Source organism: Dryas octopetala, chromosome 9, assembly GCF_963921425.1.
Source record: "Dryas octopetala chromosome 9, drDryOcto1.1, whole genome shotgun sequence".
Lineage (NCBI taxonomy): Eukaryota > Viridiplantae > Streptophyta > Magnoliopsida > Rosales > Rosaceae > Dryas > Dryas octopetala.
In genome coordinates this window covers 4004221-4023796 of record NC_141374.1, presented here as the reverse complement: position 1 = coordinate 4023796, position 19576 = coordinate 4004221, and the positions used below count along the sequence as shown (strand labels likewise).

Here is a 19576-nt window from a genome sequence, read left to right as displayed (position 1 = left end):
AGTAGTTCACATTATTAAGTCTTAGCATTGTTGTTCTTGTTATTCTTGTTGTTATTATTGTTATTATTAGTATCCAATGAATTCGTGAGTTAAAGTAATTTGATCTTGTCATGTAAATGAGTATGGTTTTGTAGCTCTTCTATTGAATTATTGAGTTTATTGTCGCAAGCTTCAGGATTTACTTTTGTATTTCAAACTTTTTTTTTTAAGAGCCAGTACCAAAATTAATGAGTGATCAATCATAGTAAGCAATTATACTTTGATTAAGGGAGCCCTTTTTTATTCTTTTGAGGTTTATATCCTAATAGTCACTTTATTTTTGTTTTTATTTATCCTATTGTTTGCTTTGCAGTCAAGCTTTGAGCTATTATTTACTTATAATTGGCAATAAGTCATTTGGAATTGCTTTTGAATTTTGAACCTACCCTCCTATCTATATATCACTTGAGCCATGGTCCAATTGGAATCACTACTTCTCATCTGCGTACCAAGTTGGTTTTTTATTTGTTTTTTTAATGTGTATGGGTTTATATACTTATAGCAAATTTGGAATGACAAGTATTTGACCAATGCATTATCAATATTAAAGCTAATTGCAGTTAAACACCTATTTTTAAAAAGAAATGATGCGAAACTAATACATTAAATAGAAAATGCTTGTTAACATCTCACACCACAGGCACGACGACGTTTGCACAAGTGCGCTTTGAATACGTGAGTTTCCCTACTCTAAATAGAGTTGTCACTACTTATATGTAATTGTACATGGATCAATTTTTAGGTAATATAGGTATGTTTAATCAGTGGAATTCACTAAATAATAAATCATTAATTTGATGATTTTAATCGTATCCAAACATATGGTGTTGATCGAATATAAACTTGGAAATCTTGTTTGGTTGTTTCGGTATCAACTTGGTGTTGATGGACTATTATATATCTAATGTTTGAACTTATGTATGTTGTTTGGGTTTGTTCCTAAGTGGATTTGAATAAAATGCACCTTCTCATATTCTTTTTATTTTTTAATAGGCTGAGTCAAACAATGGGGTTGAACCGGACCGGGTGACTTTCTTCAAAATAACCCATACCAAGGGTCCGGAAAAAAAAACCAGTTGATGAAGAATCACATCACATAATGGTAAGCTATCTAACTATAACTTACAAATATGCAGGCAATGATTATAATGGCAGTACCTTACAGTTTGTTTCTCTAACGCTTTCGAGAAAATTAGGTGGAATTTCAAGAGCGTGAAAATCAGCTTCGTGAAAGTGGTCAAGAGATAACACCTTAGGTAAAAGATGACATTATATACACTGCAGTAATGGGGCCAAAAAAGGGAGTGTTTGTCCGAGGGTTTGGGATTGGTGTAGAATGTGCAGATGTACCAGGTATTGAGATTGCGCATCAGGGCATTTCCAAGAAGGTTCAAGCATTGCAAGATGAACTTGAGGAGCAAAAGAAAGCTACAACGGAGGCTAATGAGAAGTTGAATCAAATCAAGCAGGAGGCAGTAGAGACGACTGAGAGGTTGAAAAGAGAACAAGAGGAGAGTATTGCAAAACTAAGGGCTGAACAAGAAGAAAATCTAAGGCTGGCCAAGATCCAAATGTAGGAGCAGTTCAAACTTATGTTTGCTACTATGGGGCAGTGATATGATTTTAGTATATTTGAGCAAAACATGGCTGCCATTCAGAACCAGTGCGGAAGTTTCCATGCTCCACCAAAGCCACCCTCTATGGAGATTGGAGATGCTCATTGTGGTGCTACTCCAGCAAATCATGGTCATGAAGAATGCCAAAGTGAGACAAATATTTAGTTTCAATATTTGTTATATATAGGGATATTTAGGTTGTGATGATGCATACCCACATCTTTTGGTTGATCTGTCTAGAAATTGAATACTTGTTTCTATGGCATATGTAGACTTAGAGGCAATTAGGGTGGTACGGGAGCACACCCCCTATAGTCCAAATGCTATTTGTGCAAAAAAGCCTTAATATTATTGTTACTATGGAATAGTAACAATTACAAATCAATAAAAGTAGTTGTAAATTAGTAGTAATTTTAACATCATACTCAAGCAACACACAATATGAATGCCAACCAAGGCTAATGAAACAATTAAGGACTTAAAAATCTATTAGTTCATGTTGAACCAAGGAGGAAAATTTCAAAAATTTCGCCAAGAATTTCAAATTTTTGCCGAAATTTTTGTTTTTTTGGAAAGGAGGAGATTTTATCATAATACCAACATATTTTCGTTGAGATTTGGCCATGAAATTTCAGCGAAAATATCGGCTTAGGGCTTGGCGAGGGGGGTGTGTCGGGGAGGGGCTGGGTTGGGGGGAAAAGGGTGGGGAGGGGCTGGGTTTGTGGGGAGAGGGGCAGGGAGGGGCTGAGTTTAGAGGGAGAGGGGCTGGGCTAGGTTGGGGGAGAGAAGCAGGGGGAGCTGGGTGGGGAAGAAGATGGTGGGGTGGGTGGTGGTGCGACGGGGCTTGGGGAAATTATTGTACCGTGGAATTAATAATGGTAGCTACAGAAGTACTACCCAAGTTGACAGAGTAGATGAGAGGGAAGAGGAAGAAAGAGCTAGTCATGAGCAAGGAGGAAAGGGAAGGAAATATTAAAAAAAAAAAAAAAAGGAAGGAAAGAAAAAAAAATGAAAAGAAAAGAAAAGGAAGGAAAGGGAAAAAAAAAAAGAGAAAAAAAAGGCTTTAGGGTTGATTTGGGTTTGGGGCCTTTAGGTAATTGGAAGAAAAAAAAAAAAAAGATTTAGGATTTGGTTTGGCTCTTTTCGGATTTTGTTTAGTTATTTTTAAACTCTAAATTCTAATACATTTCTATATAAAATATAATTAAAAATACCCTAAAGGGCTTAAACCCTAATATCTTATATTATATCCTAAAGAATATAGAATATATCGGACTTAATGCATAGATTATAGAGTATAAAGGCTTTTAGAGTATATAGAGTATATAAGATTTAGTATTAGGGTTAGTGTATAGATTATAGAATATAAAAAATATACTAATTTCATTTATTCATTATACTAATTTGATTTAATAATAATTACCTCCAGCGTGTATTATATTCATTTTATATTACATGAAACATATTATATAATTTAGTTTATTCAATTTTTTTTATCAATGTAGTAGATAATATGTTAAATAGACATATGGTCAAGTTTCATTCAAAATTTTCATATTTTGATAGTAATTTCCGTCAATTTTGTCTAATTTTATCAAAATCAAAGTTTTAATCGAATTTTGCGTCAAAATTTTCTCCAAGCTGAATTTTACTTCTTGTGTTGAACTAATGAGAAAACTCCTACCAAAAAATATATCAAATATATCTCATTGAACGTAAAAGTGGTAATCGTGCCATCTTGCGCAATTGGAGCAAAAGGATTGTTATAATTCCTACGCATTATTTTAGGTGTAAATATATGACTGCAAAGTCATAAACTTTTACGACATTCTTGTACAATTAGGGTTTGAAATGGTGAAGAGAGTGATAGTGAAGAGAGAGACTGATGTTGAGTTTGAGATGAGAAATCGAAGAAAGAAACAGAGAAGGGAAAAAAAGGACCGGTTTGGTATAAACTGAGCCAACGCCTAGCCCATAATAGTTTGGGCAGGTAATCTGCCAATAAATATATTTATATAATAATACTAGTTAATAAACTGACACTAATTGTCTTCCTCAGTTTGCTCTCTCTCTTTCTCTCTCCTCTCTATCCCTCTCTTTCTTTCTCAGATCTCTGTCTCCGGCGTCTCCGTCGCAATTTTCCAGAAAGCAAGTGCAGGATTTCTTCTCCTCTCAATATCTCGCCGGCGGCGGATGTCGGCCTTCTGCTCTCGTCGGCGACGAGATCTCTGCTCTTTTTCGCCGGTGTAAAACCGAAACCGGTAACGTCGGTTAACCGAATTTATCGGTTGGAGAGGTCTCCGGTTCGGCTTCGGTCGCCGTTCTGCCAATACCGACATTGTCGGTTTCCGAACCTTGTGCACCCCTAGGCGTCAACTGTTTCGGTGTTCACTTTATTGTTGTTACTCTCCGTTTGGTGGCTGAGAAAATCAAGACAAAAGAAAACACAATGAGCAAATCGGTCTACTATTCGTTCGATTCCAATGCCAAACCCACAAAAATGTCCGAACAACACGAGCCTCAACAGCACCCAGTACCACAACTCGGAACCCCAACAAGCTCAAACGCGCCTCAGCCTCCCAAGGTCACCCCTTTGGCTGCTGCTAATCTCAGCGTCGACCCTACCGAAACGGACGGCGCGATTCCGTCCACGTGTCAACAACCCCAGGCCTCACCAGGTTTCTCTGTGCTGGCCTCTTTCTCTGTGCCACGTGGTGGGTTAGTAATTGATGAGAACAGTCACGACAAGAGTAGCAGAGCAACGTGTAAAGACCCTGATACAGCTGAAGGAGAAGGCAAACGATTGAACAAACTGGGGAAAAGCCGGTCGAGAAATTGTAAGGTGGAGTGCTCTGTGGATTATGGAGCTGACCCAGATGGGTATCTTCCAGGTCAAGGCGTGCCCAGCTCGGCTCGTGAAGAAAAAGTCAGCAGCCTCAAAACTGTGAGCACCCTTTCAATGGTGGTTGTGGGCTGTGCTGCTTTGTTTTGTATAATATGCTTGTTTCTTTGGTTAACATGACCTTAGTGCATGTATGCTTGTAGGGTTTGGTTCATGTTGCAAGGAAGATGCCTAAAAATGCGCATGCTCATTTTATACTGGGTCTCATGTATCAGAGGTTGGGTCAGCCTTCAAAGGTAGATTTTTGAACTCCTATTGTAACTCTTTGTTTTGATTTCAACAGTGTCATGAATGGTTCCATGTTCTTATGGGTTATGGGTTTTAGGCAGTTTTGGCATATGAGAAGGCAGAAGAGATCTTACTGCGCCCTGAGGTTGAGATTGATAGGCCAGAGCTGCTTTCCCTAGTTCAAGTTCATCATGCACAGGTAGAGTAGTCTTCTAGTAAATTGTACTTTACATTGACTTTTGACTTGAAAGTTGCTAATCCAGATAATATGTTTTGTCAAATGTGTAGTGCCTTATGCTAGAAAGTTTTGGGGATAGTAGTTTGGATAAAGAACTTGAACCTCAAGAACTTGATGAAATTCTTTCGAAACTAAAGGAATCAATGCAATCAGATATAAGACAGGCAGCTGTATGGAATACTCTTGGCTTGATACTACTGAAAACTGGCCGTCTGCAGGTACGAGTTCAAATTTCATAATTGTCATTGTTGGTAACACTTGCTTTTTTTCTGATACGGGCTTCGTTATTACTGTCTAGAGCGCTATTTCAGTTTTGTCATCTTTGTTAGCTGTTGCTCCTGACAACAATGATTGCCTTGGAAACCTTGGGATTGCTTACCTTCAAAGGTAATAGTGCATCATAGTTTTTTTTTTTTTTTCTTTGAATGATCTGATCCTTTGAAATTTTTCCTTTTAAGATATTATTACAATGAGGGAAGCATAACTGATGCAAAGGCAAGAAATGGACAGGACAATCTGAACATTGTCATTATCTTATTTGCAATGGTTAACTCAAAAATTGTTGGCATATTTAAAGCATGTGGACACAAATTGTAATGGTATTCAGTTTTCTGTCCTGGAATACTAGAATACAATCTTTGACAGTATGCAACTGCCTGCATGGATCATATGTCTTGTATGCGTGTATTTTTATCTGTAAGATGTCTAGATTATTTCCATGTTACACCTTTGATGAATATTGATACTTGTCAATAGAATTGAGCTTTTTAAAAATAAAATTGAAAAAATAATTTTTTTGACCTCTGATATTTCTGACTTAATATCTTTGCAAATATTCTACTTTCAGTGGAAATTTGGAACTGTCAGCAAAATGTTTTCAGGAGTTGATCCTCAAAGATCAAAATCATCCTGCGGCCTTGATCAATTATGCTGCCCTTCTTTTATGTAGATATGGTTCAGTTGTTGCAGGTATGCTTTTGATGGGTTTAGACTTCAAGTTCATGAACAATACTGTATTGTTTTTTAGATTTTTAAGATGGTGGATACCAGTCAACTTTTTTGCTTGTTGATTTCTTGTTATTCTATGTTCTGGTTGTAGAACCTGCATCATCATATCTTTTTGTTGGTTATTCTCAGGTGCTGGGGCAAATGCCGGTGAAGGTGCTTCTGCAGATCACATCTCTGCTATCAATGTTGCAAAAGAGTGTTTGTTAGCATCACTAAAAGCAGAACCTAAAGCAGCGCATATTTGGGCTAATATTTCTAATGCATATTATATGACTGGTGATCATAGAAGTTCCAGCAAGTGCTTGGAGAAGGTGCTCATGGCTCATTGCTACAATCATTTATAGCTTATTTCTTGAGGTTGTTCGTTGGTGTCTTATTCTTCATGGAAAGTTTTTCATTTTGGTTTCTGGAAAATGATGATGCATAACCTTTTTGTTTGCATGCCTTTTACTTATGATGACAGAAATCACTAGTCTCTACTTACTCATCCTTGTGTTGCATGCTGATAAGTTTGCTTCTTATTTGTTTTGGAAAGGAAAAAATTTTCATCCTTCTTTTACCTATATGGCTTCTACTCCATCCTTGTTAAAATAAAAAATAAAAAAGCTTAAGCTATTTTTTCTTGCCTGCCTTCTCCTTAGGCAGCAAAACTAGAGCTCAATTGTATGTCCACTCGATATGCTGTTGCATTACACCGAATCAAGGATGCAGAAAGGTTTCAAGACCCTAGCGAACAACTCTCCTGGGCAGGAAATGAAATGGCTTCAATTATAAGAGATGGGGATTCTGCTTCAGTTGAACTTCCCATAGCGTGGGCAGGGCTTGCAATGGTGCACAAAGCTCAACATGAGATTGCAGCAGCATTTGAAACTGGACAGAATGCATTGATAGAGGTGGAAGAGCATGCTGATCACAGTTTAAAGCAGGTAATTTTCACAAAAAGGAGCTACTAAAATGTGATTTACTTCTCTTAAACATGATTAAAGGAGCTCCTTATGGCCTCATGACAAAAGGAACTCCTTGTATAGTCTAGCATGTGCACTTGGCGGAAATGATAAGACTTTTTTCCTATGTAATATGTTCCTCTTCATAATCCATTTTCTTTGTGAACAAAATTTAAATGCGAAGTAACTTGCTTAGTTTTTGTGTTTGTTGTGGTTTATGCGGGTATATTTACACTCTGTTTATTTGGAGTATGATATTCATGTTCATTATGATGCACTTATGCACGTCTATTTTAAGTAGGCAGTAGCAGAGGATCCAGATGATGCTGTGCAGTGGCACCAGCTTGGTCTTCATAGCCTTTGTACTCGACAATTCAAAAAGTCACAAAAGTACCTCAAAGCTGCAGTTGCCCGCTTTAAAGAATGCAGCTATGCATGGTCAAATCTAGGTATTTCCAATCTCAAGATCATTTTCTTTTGTTTCTTTTGGCAAAGTTCTCTCTCTCTCTCTCTCTCTCTCTCTCTCTCTCTCTCTCTCTCTCTCTCTCTCTCTCAATGAAGTATTCACTTAATGTTTTGTACATGCATCACTAGGTATCTCACTGCAACTATCAGAAGAACCATCACAAGCAGAAGAAGTATACAAGCTAGCCTTGGAATTGGCGACGACTGAACATGCCCATGCTATATTCTCCAACCTTGGAAATCTCTACCGCCAGCAGAAGCATTATGAACGTGCCAAGGCAATGTTTACGAAATCTCTTGAACTCCATCCTGGCTATGCTCCTGCATTTAACAATCTGGGCCTTGTATTTGTTGCTGAGGGTCGGTGGGGGGAGGCCAAATTTTGTTTTGAGAAAGCCCTCCAGGCAGACCCATTACTGGACGCTGCCAAGTCCAACATGATTAAAGTAGTGTCCACCTCAAGATGATGTGCAGGCTTGTCCTCTTGTCTTAGAGATTAATTTGTAAACAAAGTGAAGGTAGTAGATTTCCTCAGTCATGATTAGGATTGTAAAACCGTATTGATTTTTGAGAAAATTTTGTGATGCCTTCCCTCCATTTTTGCATATAAATATTTACGAAGGGCTAGAGCATGTCTTCCAGTCCAGTGCATCCCAATTTTGTATCATTATCACTTTTCAATACAGATGATTCTTGTCCAATGACATTGTTGAGATTGTGTTGGCTCTTTGAAATTATGTATGACCCACATATGAGTTCTAAGAGACAATGCGCATTAAAGGGGTTCATGTAGACAATTTGACTGAAGTGTCTTGATGTATCGAGTTACTTGATTTTCCACCACTAGTTTCAGTTACAGAGGCTGATTAGTGACAGACCTAGACAAACATGTTGCATGTCTGTCTCTCATTGGTGCTAAGTCTTAATTTGTGACATTATTGTCACATTGACAAGAAAAGATGGTGGGGGCATGTGAAGGTGAGGCCATAATTGTGGAGAAGAATCTAGAGAGCATTATTCTATTGGACACAGTCACACAGTTGAAATTTCATGCTTCCTTGCAAAACAGCCTTTGTCTTCCATAAGTCCCCAAACCTAAAAAAGCTTACAGAGCGCAGGTTAACAAATTCCACACCTGGTACTACATGGCTGCAACCGTAGGTGCTACCTTGGCTATGCTTAATCTTAGGTGCTTCACCATTAAGTCCTCCAAAAATATAAACACTTGCAAACCAACCACAAAAACGATTTCCCTTCTCTCACTCATAGACCTACCTAAAAGCTTCACTTTCACGTCCTTCAAACCTCTTATAAATTCCAAGTATTCCACTTCACTGAACAGGACTGCCATTGCCGGTACCATTCTCTCCACCTTGATATATAGTGATCCTGCGGTGGCTGCACAACAAATTGCAGATGCTGCAGAAGGCGATAATCGTGTCCTGGCACTCCTACTACCCATCATTCCAGCTATACTATGGGTGCTTTACAACATCCTTGGGCCAGCTTTAAACCAAATTAACAGGATGCGAAGTGAGAAAGGAGTCATTATGGGACTTGGTCTTGGTGGCCTGGCTGCATCAAGCTTTTTCCTTGTGCCAAATGCATCAGCAAGTGAGGTTGCAATGATTGGTGAAGCATCAAGTGATTACTGGGGTTTAGTTTTGTGGTTTGGGGTCACTTCTGCACTTTGGGTGCTCTACAACATTCTTCAACTTGCTGTGAATCAAACTAGTAGGATGGGATCAGTGTAGAAATACCTTGTTGGTGCGTGTTGTTGGTCCTCTCTATTAGTTTCTTCAAATTTGGGTGATGCATGATTGTTGGCCTTATCAGCTGTCTTGTTTGTTATTAGGGTAATAACAAAGACATGTGAAATATGGTTCGAAAAGAAAACTTTGAGTGGCTAAATTGTATTTTGAATAACTTAATTCTTCAGAATTGCTTAACTTTTACTTAATAAATGTAGATTAACATATATTATTCAGAAGTTTCATATTTTCATTTGTAACATAACAGTTAAACGTTTGATTGAAATTGGAAAAGCTATGCCCAGCTATAGATCACTCTGGTCCTAAACACACTGTTTCCAAATGCCTACCACATGTCTTGTAAATGCATGGTAATTTCTAGAATCATATACCATTTCCCATTGACTTCAATGATGCTGATCATTTTATGCACAAGTCATCAAACACTCTAGTCTAACCTACCGCAGCATGAGCCTTCTAGCTAGAACAGAGGCTATGAAGAACCAGTTGGTGCCATTGCAATTTGTACAGAACACCTGGATCCTCTGCTATTTTCTACTTAAAATGGGAATCTATATGTCTTCTTGAGATATAGTGCAAAGGCTACGATGATTTTTCACACGATAACCTGTTGTGATAGACATAAAAGTAACATATAGATTCAAAACATTCGACTAAATCCAGTATGAAAGAGATTCATAGATTATGATTCAAAAGCTTGCCTTGGAAATAGAAGCCCCTCATAATTATAATTCATCATCCAGAGATCAACAATGAAAACTTAGTCTGCTTGTGAAAAGCCAGTTTGTACTTTAATAGGAATAATGGAATATCTATATACTGCATTTTCATATATCTAAAGGAATATTAGATGGAAGGCAGGCGTTTAATGCAATTTAACCCATAGGAACCGAAAATTCCTGAAAACTATATGGGCTAGCTCACGTACTGCTTGAGAAGGCTTCTGCAGAATGCCAAGTCAAATCGCTCCTCTGGGGGATCTCCAATGAAGTCAAAGACTGCATCTGCATTCAGAAAGTCTTCGTTGGCCGTGTATCTGCAACAAGAAGAGATGAAGTGAACATTAAGTCCGCCTTTCTTTATATCATCTTATCTAAAACATCCCAATGAAAAGTGGCAAATAGGCAAGCATTGCATTTTGGTCCATACAGTAAGAGAAAGTTACCCGCTCTTTGTTACTATACACTTCATTCCAGCAGCTTTGGCAGCTGCAAGGCCTATGGCACTGTCTTCTACCACAACACAACTGCAGAAAATAGAAAAAAAACATATAAAGGCATGTGTTAAGCATGGAAGTTGAAAGTAAAAAAACACAGTTTATGGTATATGCTGTTTAGTTTATCCTAGCAAAATGGGTTAGAGAATGCACATAGATCTCTCAACTTCATTTAGAAAGTATTAAGTGTAAATAAAATCTCATGTGTTAGTTGTTGTAGCATAAAAAATTAGGCGGCCTTCTTGTCCTGATATACCTTGAAGGATCAACACCAAGGGTGTTTGCCGCCAATACATAGATGGCCTGTCAAGAAGAAAGTTCAGTGGCTATGAACACATCCTCATCTGTTTCTAACAGTGTGTAAAAGGCTGAGAGTAACTAAACAGAAACAGGATTGTATGCATGGAATTTAAATAGATTTTTTATTAAAAAATAAATAAATCAACATGTAGAGGGATCAAAGTTTACTGGATCAGGCTTCTTGCGGGGAACCACGTCTCCCGCAAATATCTTGATTTTATCTGCCCGTTCTGGTCCCAGCAAGAATGAAACTATTGCAGAGACCTTCAAATCAACATATATGGTTCAATGTCAACATGGGATGTGAATGTAGTAAGAATCAGTATTATTCATTTCATCAATAAGCCAAATTAACCACAGTAACAAGATTAAGATCTTTATCTTTAACCTTATGTTCTAAAAAAGTGTAAAGCTGATAAAGAAGATGTACTAAGGATGAAATGAGATCCCATAATTTCAATTTTCGGTCCATTTAATTATGAATCAAAAGTATCAATCAGATCCACACCCAAATTATAGGTTCTGAAACATTGAAGAGTTAGGTTTTGGAACATAGTGACACTCAGATCCGCACTGCCCTGGTTTGAACAGTTCGTTCGTAGAATATACACACCCAATTATAGGAGATTATCATCGGTCACAAAAACTATTATGCAAGCAATTAAGTTGTGGAACCTGATTAAGCATACCGCCTTCTCATTGGAAGTGCTGCACACAGCAACTTTAACTCCTTCTGCTAAAGCCTGATCTATCAACCTGTACAAGTCAACAACAGAAACTCACCAACCCAGCATCTGAAAATCAAATTTATTTAGATAAACTTGTTCATATTCCGGAACCATTTCCTTATTATTATAATCATAATAGTAATAATAATAGTAGTAGTAAAAAGATTAATCTCTAAATGCTAAAGATTTTCCAATGATTGATTTTCTAAAGTCCAGTATGTTATACAATTGACTGGCAGCTTTAGAGAACTTTAAATGGAAACATATCTTAATAATCAATAAACCTGTATGCCTGACTTAAGAATAGAAGAAGGAACTAACCCCTTATGATTTTTCTAATGCATGATCAACTTGTGTTAAGAAAAGACATGCAATGAGAAGTTCATTGATTGTCTGAAAGGTTTTTGACAGAAAGCTAAGGGGTACCAAACTGGTTGAAGGACAAAGATTGCCATGTAATTTTTTTTAGCTTTACAGTCAGAAAAATTCTCTCTCGTTGCATTCAAAATAATATGGGCGGGCATCTAGGTGTTATTTTGCTTGAAAGACTAACAATATTGCTTTCAAGTCTTCGAACCATAAAATGTGAGAAAATTTTAACACGAAAATGTCAAATAATAAATGCTGCATGCAAAAGCAGAAGATCAGATGGTAATCAACTTTGCAACGCCTGGCCGAAGAGGCAGCAACTTTTTCTCAATAAGGGCCATGAACAACTCTGTCTTTCGCTTGTGAAGTGAAGCTATGAATTCTTTTCTTTCTTCTTCACTCTTTGGAGCTTTGTCTGGCCAACCCGTCTTGTTAAAATAGGCTGTCATCCTACAAAGGCCAGAACCATTTGAATACAAAGACAAATAAAAGTCCTACAATAAATTTGATATTGGCTCACATATAAGTTAAACCTACTTAATTCATAGTATATATAGAAAAGGAACAAAATTTAGCACCCCAGTTATATTGAGTGTGCATGAACCAGTTTTGAACAATTTTGTAAGGCCAACACAAGTTATAAAATTCTTTTAGGAGAGACTTACCTTTCTTTTCCACCTCCAATCTTGAGCAACTCGCCGTACAAATCTACATCCCAAGTAACACCCAATTCTCTCTGTGCAATCAATTATGTAATGTCACTAATGCATGTAAGTCATTGGGGTCTGCTAATAAGGTTCATCAATAGTAAGCCAATTTCCCCCCATTTCCTCTAAATGATGAAAACCCAGATTGACAATTCCAATTTCTCTTGAAATTGCACTTCTTAATGAGATTACCAAGCAAAAACTCACAGAAATCCCAGAAAACAAGAAAACCCATTTGCAAAATTTAATGAATTTCTCAAATCGTCAAACTCACACCACACCAGTTATTAATCACCAAACCAGAGGTGAGCAAGAGAATGTTACCTCTTTGAAAGTATCGTTGAAAGATATACGGTGGCCATCCTTCTCTGTATCGACAAGCACGCCATCGCAGTCAAAGAGAAGAGCCGATGGGAGAGTGGAAGAAGAAGAAGAAGAAGCTGAGCAAGTGACCACAGAACTATATGTTCCAACGACCTTGCTCATTGGTCTTGGTGTTTTGCTAATGGTTATTCTTGCACCCAGTAGTGAAGATGGTAAGGTCCTTTCATGGGATTTGAGGTTGGCAATGGAGGTGGTGGTCTTTTTGTGAGATAGTAAAGGTTTTGCAGAAGATAATGTAGCTAAGGAAAGACAGGCGCTCATTGACGCCATTAGAAACTCTCTTCAAAGTTGGACCCTCCTCTTACTTTCTATGTTCTCAACGGTTCTTAACCAACTTATCCATCGAAAACGCACCGTTTCGGGACCCGGAGTGACAATTATCTAACACTCACCCAGCTGAGGCCCAACCAAGACAAAGCCCAATCACACAACTCATAAGGGGAAAAGGTATCATTTCAAATTAAGCATAAATGCACAAAGGTCAGTGCTATTCGGATCACCCTAAATTGTTGAGTTAACCACTCTATTTCAAAATTTCAACTTTACCCTTAAAACAAAAAATTTTAATTTTGTTCGTCGAGTCATTCGACAGTTATCTACCGAAATATTTATGGTTATTCGACAGTTATCTGCTGAACATTGATGAATTATTCGGTGGATAACTACCGAATGAAAAAGAAAAAGGCATTCGACAGTTATCTGTCGAAATATTTGTATTTATTCGACACTTATCTGCCGAACATTGGTGAATGTTTCGGTAGATGACCACCGAATGGATCTGGGTGATTTTATCATGTTTTTGCAATAAGGCCTTCTACTATGCAGCCGGAAAGTGTGACCCAAAACCCATTTTGGGTCACAAATGGGTCACACCTTAACACTATGGGCCGGAAAATGTGACCCAAAAGAGGGTGTAACCCAAAGTGTAACCCAAAAGTGGGTTTCAGTGTGAGCCAATTTGTGTGTGACCCAAACCCAGCAGAAGCCCACCCACGTGAGGAGAGAGAAGCCACTGCTGGTGAAAAAGCTGGTGGGCCCCGCGCCTGCAGCTGCAGCTGTCCTTGTCGGCTGAACAGAAGAACAGCGCTGGTATGCAGTTTGTCTCGTGGGCCGCGCCTGGTGAGCTTGGCTGTTGACGCGTGGCTGCAATGGCTGGTCACCAACGGTCCAGATGAGATGACCGTTGGTGATCAACGGCTGCTGTGGTTTGTCTTTTTTTTTTTTAGATGGGCCGGGCAACAAATCAACGGCCTAGATTAATGGACCGTTGATAATCAACGGTCCAGATCGGCCAAATCCTTTTTTTTTTTTTTTACAAATAATTAATAAATCATTTAAAATAGAAATAATATCCGAAAAATTGCCAAAAAATTTCAAAAAAATTTTAAAAAATTCCCCAAACCCTCCAACAGCTATATTTTCAAATGGGTCTATATATATCACACAATACTCATATGGTTTCATCACAAATTACAACCTTTGTTTACCAAATTTGCACAAAATTTTTTTTTCTTTGTCATGGCTCCTAGAGGAAGTGCTTGGGTGGTAGCTGAAGATGAAGCCCTAGTGATGGCATACCTAGAGAGGTCTCCCGACGGTTGTCTTGGTGCCCAAAATAGAGCCGCCATGCTTTGGGAACAAATTTATCAAATTTTCAAGCGTAACATGGGGGGTGAAACCATTCGTAAGGTTGGCGGTGTTAAAGCACGATTCAAAGATATTGCGCGTGATTGCAACAAATTTTATGCTTGCTTATTGGAGGCCGAGCGAATGCGCGCAAGCGATGCAAATGATGCCAATGTGGTAAGTTTTTATGCATTTATATATTTGTATGATTATTTTTTGTTTTATCAAATTATCAAGCATACTTATATATTTGTATATAAATATATGTTTTGTTTATAAATGAAGCATATTTATATAATGGTATTACTATTTTATTGTTTTGTTTATGTATCAAACATATTTATATATTTGTATGATTATTTTTTGTTTTGTTTATAAATGTAGCATATTTATATAATGATATTATTATATTGTATTTTGTTTATCTATCAAGCATATTTAAATATTTGTATGATTATGATTTTTGTTTTGTTTATAAATGTAGCAAATTTACTATTTATTTAAGTTATGTTTGCATTTCCACAAGAAAATTTATATATTTTTATTTTTATTTTATTATTGTAGTTTACGCAAGCACTTGAAGGCTTTCGAAACAAGACTGGATTCAAGTTTCCATGGGTGCACATATGGGAAAAAATAAAGGAAAGTGCAAAGTACGTTGCGATTCATGCTCCTGTTCGGTTTAGTGATTCAGAGACCCCCGCCACCGACGATGCCGACACTCCCGCCGATGATGATCCCGAGGAGGCCGATCCAGTCATACCACTTGGCGAGGACGAAAACCCACCACCATTCCAACCAATAGGTTCATCGCGGCCAAGGCCACCAGGGAGAAACCATGCAAAACGGGCCAAGGCAGCCGAGCCCGTCCAAACTCATATGGTTGAGGTAGTAGATCATTATAATGAAAATTCAAGGATTTTCATACAAACGAGACTTGACAGAGAGCGTGCAAGGAGTGAAAGAGACGCCGTAAAAGAAGCAAGAGAAAGGATGAGGATCGAGAGGCAGCTAGAATGGGAAGAACAAAATATTATGGGCCAAGACCTCTCCAAAATGAATGATGGGCAACGGATGTATTGGGAGCAAAAGATGGCTGAAGTCATTGCAAGGAGGCAAATGCGTGCTAACCACCATTCGGAGTGCACTCCATCTGGATACTACCCGGATCTTTCCAACCTCAATCACTCAAACCAGGGGTACCCGCCTAATAATTAGAATTAGACCTTGCTCTTTAATTGTGTTTTTTATTTTGAATGTTAATCTTGTTTTAAATTATGTTTTCTATTTAATTGTATCCTTTAATTTGAACGTCAATCTTGTTTCAAGTCATGGTTTGCTATTTATTCAAGTCATGTTTGCATTTTCACCCAACATTGGATTCTCCCTTATTAACCACAGATTGATGCATGCTTTACAGTAGATAAGACTGATGCATGAAATGACTACACCGTCATAAAGAAAATGAATGTGGACCATTCATTCCTTATCTCAAATGCAAGTGGTTTCAATATAAATACCATTATATTGACCATGTTACACTCAATCTTATTTCAGGATAATTTCTCATTCCATAAACACTAAAATGAATCCTTTGTATGTGTATTCATCCTCCTCCTCGTCTACGGACTCTGATGCTGAATGGGATAGGGAAGAGGATGGAAGGGAGATGGTGGGTCAGTTGATTGTGTCAATGGGTCATACCGTCGTCGCCGGTACACCAAGGCATGGAGGTACTTCTTCAACTCGCCGGTACACACACCGGAATCGAGAAGCCGCCCACGAACGTCTCATGGACAACTACTTCATCCCTTCGCCAATCGAGGACACCGTGACTTTCCGCAGGCGATACCGCATGCGCCAATCGCTATTCAATAGAATTCTCAAAGTGGTTTGCCTCCAGGATGAGTATTTCCGTCCAACAGTTGATGATGTCGGTAGAGTGGGTTGCACACCTCACCAAAAGGTGACTGCAGCACTGCGGGTGATGGCATATGGCATTCCATATGATTTGATCTCAGAGTCAATGGTCATTAGCCAAACCACCATACGACAGTCATTCTTGAAGTTCGTGAGAGCCATCACTGACGTCTTCGGACCAGAGTATCTCCGGAGGCCTACCCCGACCGATTTGAGAAAACTTTTGCGAAAACTTTTGCGAAAGGGGAGCCGTAGAGGATTTCCTGGTATGATTGGTAGCTTGGATTGCATGCATTGGGTATGGCAAAATTGCCCAATGGCCGAGCAAGCTGTGTACCGTGGGCATTATCGTGTCCCAACAGTTATCCTTGAAGCCGTTGCTGGGTACGACACGTGGATATGGCATGCAAATTTTGGTATACCTGGGTCGAATAATGATATCAATGTGCTGGACTGTTCTCATCTCTTTGATGATATGATTTCCGGCCGAAACCATAGGGTGAAATACACTGTGAATGGGATAGACTACACCATTCCATACTTTCTTGCAGATGGGATCTACCCTCAATGGTCAACTCTTATCACTACATTGCACAGTCCCGTTCTTCCCCACCATAAGTTGTTTGCCGCTCGACAGGAGGGATACAGGAAGGATGTGGAGAGGGCGTTCGGAATTTTAAAAGCCCGATGGCAGATTATAAAACGACCTGCTCGTTATTGGCGTCTGATTGAGCTTGGGTATATCATGAAGGCGTGCATAATATTGCACAATATGATCGTGGAGGATGAGCGCCCTGAGGATGACTGTAGGGATGACCCAATAGACCCAGAAGCGAGCACTAGAAGGGCAGAAGCTGAATACGAAGGTGTAGAACCATGTCCTCCCGGTGCCGCTCCATCATCATTACCTGAGATGAATGTTCGACGGAATTTGCTTAGGGACCGAAATGTCAATGAATCCCTAAAAACCAATTTGATTGAGCACATCTGGATCCGAGAGGGGAACCCACCACTTGCCCCAACCTAGTGCGACCTGGATCATGGTAGATATCAATGTTGTTCTCATTATCGTATGTTAGGTTAATCTTTGCAGTTGATCCGGAAGTTTGTTATTTGTCTTTGTATTTGTCGTTTAAGTGTGTTTGTGTTTGTCAGTTGCAATTTGTGAAATGAAATAAAGGCATTGATTTCTCTTAGCTGACATGACATGACACAACCATCACATGCTTGCAAAATAATTCACTGAACCAATGACAAGACTATACACTGACTCCACACTCCTTCACATGCACAACATTGTTGCTTCACATGTGAGATTCAAGTATTTGTGAATCCTTCAGGGAATCCAATGGGCAAGTTAAGCACATTTTTTCCCTATAAATACCAAGGTTTAACTATAAGGCCAACACATCCACATAACTATCGTTTAGAAATGGCTTCCTCTTCCAAGCAAAGTGTCGGTGAGAGCTCCAAGCAAGGCGTCGGTGAGAGCTCCAAGCAAGGCACCGGTGAGAGCTCCAAACAACAGTGCGATCAAAGCTTGTGTAAGTGCCTCCGTAACTGTGCTGCACCATTGTGCGATTATTGTTTAATTATTGAGCGTGCAAAAGAACCAGACTGGAGGTGCTGCAAGTGTTCGGATGATATTTTGGTCCCTTTGTGTGCATTTTGCAAGAGATTGGAGCTCAAGGATCTAGCCAACCACCCAAATCTTCGCCACCAATGGTTGAACCACCTGCCAGAGCCCAAACCACCCGTGCCATGCACATGCGGGAAGAACCCTCCGATTCAACCATGTGATGAGTGTGAAACCGAACAGAAGATCTCAGATTGGTATAATTACGGGGGTGTCAATTCTTCATCATCGGACTCCGAATAAGAAGTTCGCTTCATTTTCCGACATGTCGAATGCAGTTGTTGTTGTTGTTGTTTTTTCTTTAAATCATCGTATTGTTCTTGTTTTTTCTTTTAGTGATGGTGTTGTTCTTGTTTTTCCTTTAAATCATCGTGTTGTTTTTCTTGTTTGTGATTGGTGAAGTCCCGATGTTGTAAGGTTTATGTTGTCTAATTTATGAAATTTTCTTATTTTAAATATATTCAATATTGACCTTATTTTAAAGATCTCATTAAAATAAAACCAATACAATAATTTTTATTATACTTTAAATTTTAAATTATCAATTAAACATTACTTAATCAATATTAGACATATTTTAAATATGTATAAAACACTGTGACCCAAAATGGGTCACAGCACCATTGCAGTGAGAATTGGGTCACAGCACTATTTGTGACCCAAAATGGGTTTTGGGTCACAAAAAATGGGTTTACCATAGTAGAAGGCCTAAAGGGTAAAATAGGAAAAAAGTTGGAAAAAATATATTAGGGTGGTCAACTCAGCAGTTAAGAGTGATCTGCATAGCCTCACTCATGCACAAATCCTCAACCATCACGAGAAATTTCCATCACGTAATATATTGATTTGGAGAGATCCTTCAATAGAGTCGTTGTGTCAGGTGTATAATGCGAAATTCAATAATGTACACATATATTTCCCTGTTTTTATTTTAATTTTTTTTTTTTATAGAAGATGGACTTTATTTATTTAGTTTTTTTTTTTTTGTCAGAACAAGTAATTCATTAAGAAGCCCAAATGGGCAAAGCATTACAAAGAGAAAGGCCCAATAGACACAGTCCAACAACTAAATTAACAAACTCAAAACAAAAAAGAAAATAAAGGGAAAAAAGATTAAAACACAAAATCCCCATGAACCCTAGCCAAACTAAAATCCACACATAGTAGTAAGATCCACCATCAAAGCACAACCCTGAGCCAAAAATATCAGCAATCTTCGCCATTAAAGCATAACAACCCACACAAGACCCTCAACCACCAAAAAGAACTAGAAGAACCAAAGTACTACATAACCAAAGTGAGGAAAATGGAGGTGTTTCCACCATCAAATAATCCGATTGTGGAGCGAAAAATCGCTTTAAAGTGGTAGTTATAGATGCTACAGTGGATCCCCAACTCGAAGAGAGAAAAACACAAATGAATCCAACAAGGGTTTGAGATTTGGGTGGGTTTTGAGAAAGGGGCAAAGGGAAAAAAAA

General features: G+C 38.5%; 3 protein-coding genes across 4 annotated transcripts; 2 read left to right on the top strand and 1 right to left on the bottom strand.

Moving 5' to 3' along the window:
* Nucleotides 1–3543: 3543 nt before the first annotated feature.
* Nucleotides 3544–8031, top strand: LOC147273248 (tetratricopeptide repeat (TPR)-containing protein). The gene is made up of 10 exons (XM_086256723.1): nt 3544–4599; nt 4701–4793; nt 4883–4984; nt 5074–5241; nt 5322–5410; nt 5871–5992; nt 6161–6342; nt 6673–6957; nt 7277–7424; nt 7570–8031. Exons 1-10 carry the CDS (start codon nt 4105–4107, stop codon nt 7905–7907), a joined length of 2022 nt encoding a protein of 673 aa, XP_086112849.1. The 5' UTR covers nt 3544–4104; the 3' UTR covers nt 7908–8031.
* Nucleotides 8032–8473: 442 nt separating this feature from the next.
* LOC147273247 (photosystem II reaction center proteins PsbY, chloroplastic-like) lies at nt 8474–9727 on the top strand. The gene has a single exon (XM_086256943.1). The coding sequence runs from the start codon at nt 8586–8588 to the stop codon at nt 9192–9194; it is 609 nt and encodes a 202-aa protein (XP_086113069.1). The 5' UTR covers nt 8474–8585; the 3' UTR covers nt 9195–9727.
* A 187-nt stretch (nt 9728–9914) lies between these two features.
* On the bottom strand, nt 9915–13226 carry LOC147273246 (Haloacid dehalogenase-like hydrolase (HAD) superfamily protein). 2 transcript variants are annotated; one of them, XM_086256941.1, is made up of 8 exons: nt 12857–13225; nt 12491–12561; nt 12117–12275; nt 11418–11484; nt 10897–10992; nt 10685–10731; nt 10378–10458; nt 9915–10248 (listed from the first exon to the last, which is right to left on the bottom strand). In XM_086256941.1, exons 1-8 carry the CDS (start codon nt 13184–13186, stop codon nt 10128–10130), a joined length of 972 nt encoding a protein of 323 aa, XP_086113067.1. In that variant the 5' UTR covers nt 13187–13225; the 3' UTR covers nt 9915–10127. The 2 variants fall into 2 exon arrangements, with proteins under 2 accessions (XP_086113067.1, XP_086113068.1); XM_086256942.1 differs by lacking the exon at nt 10685–10731 and having other exon boundaries at nt 12857–13226.
* Nucleotides 13227–19576: the final 6350 nt, after the last annotated feature.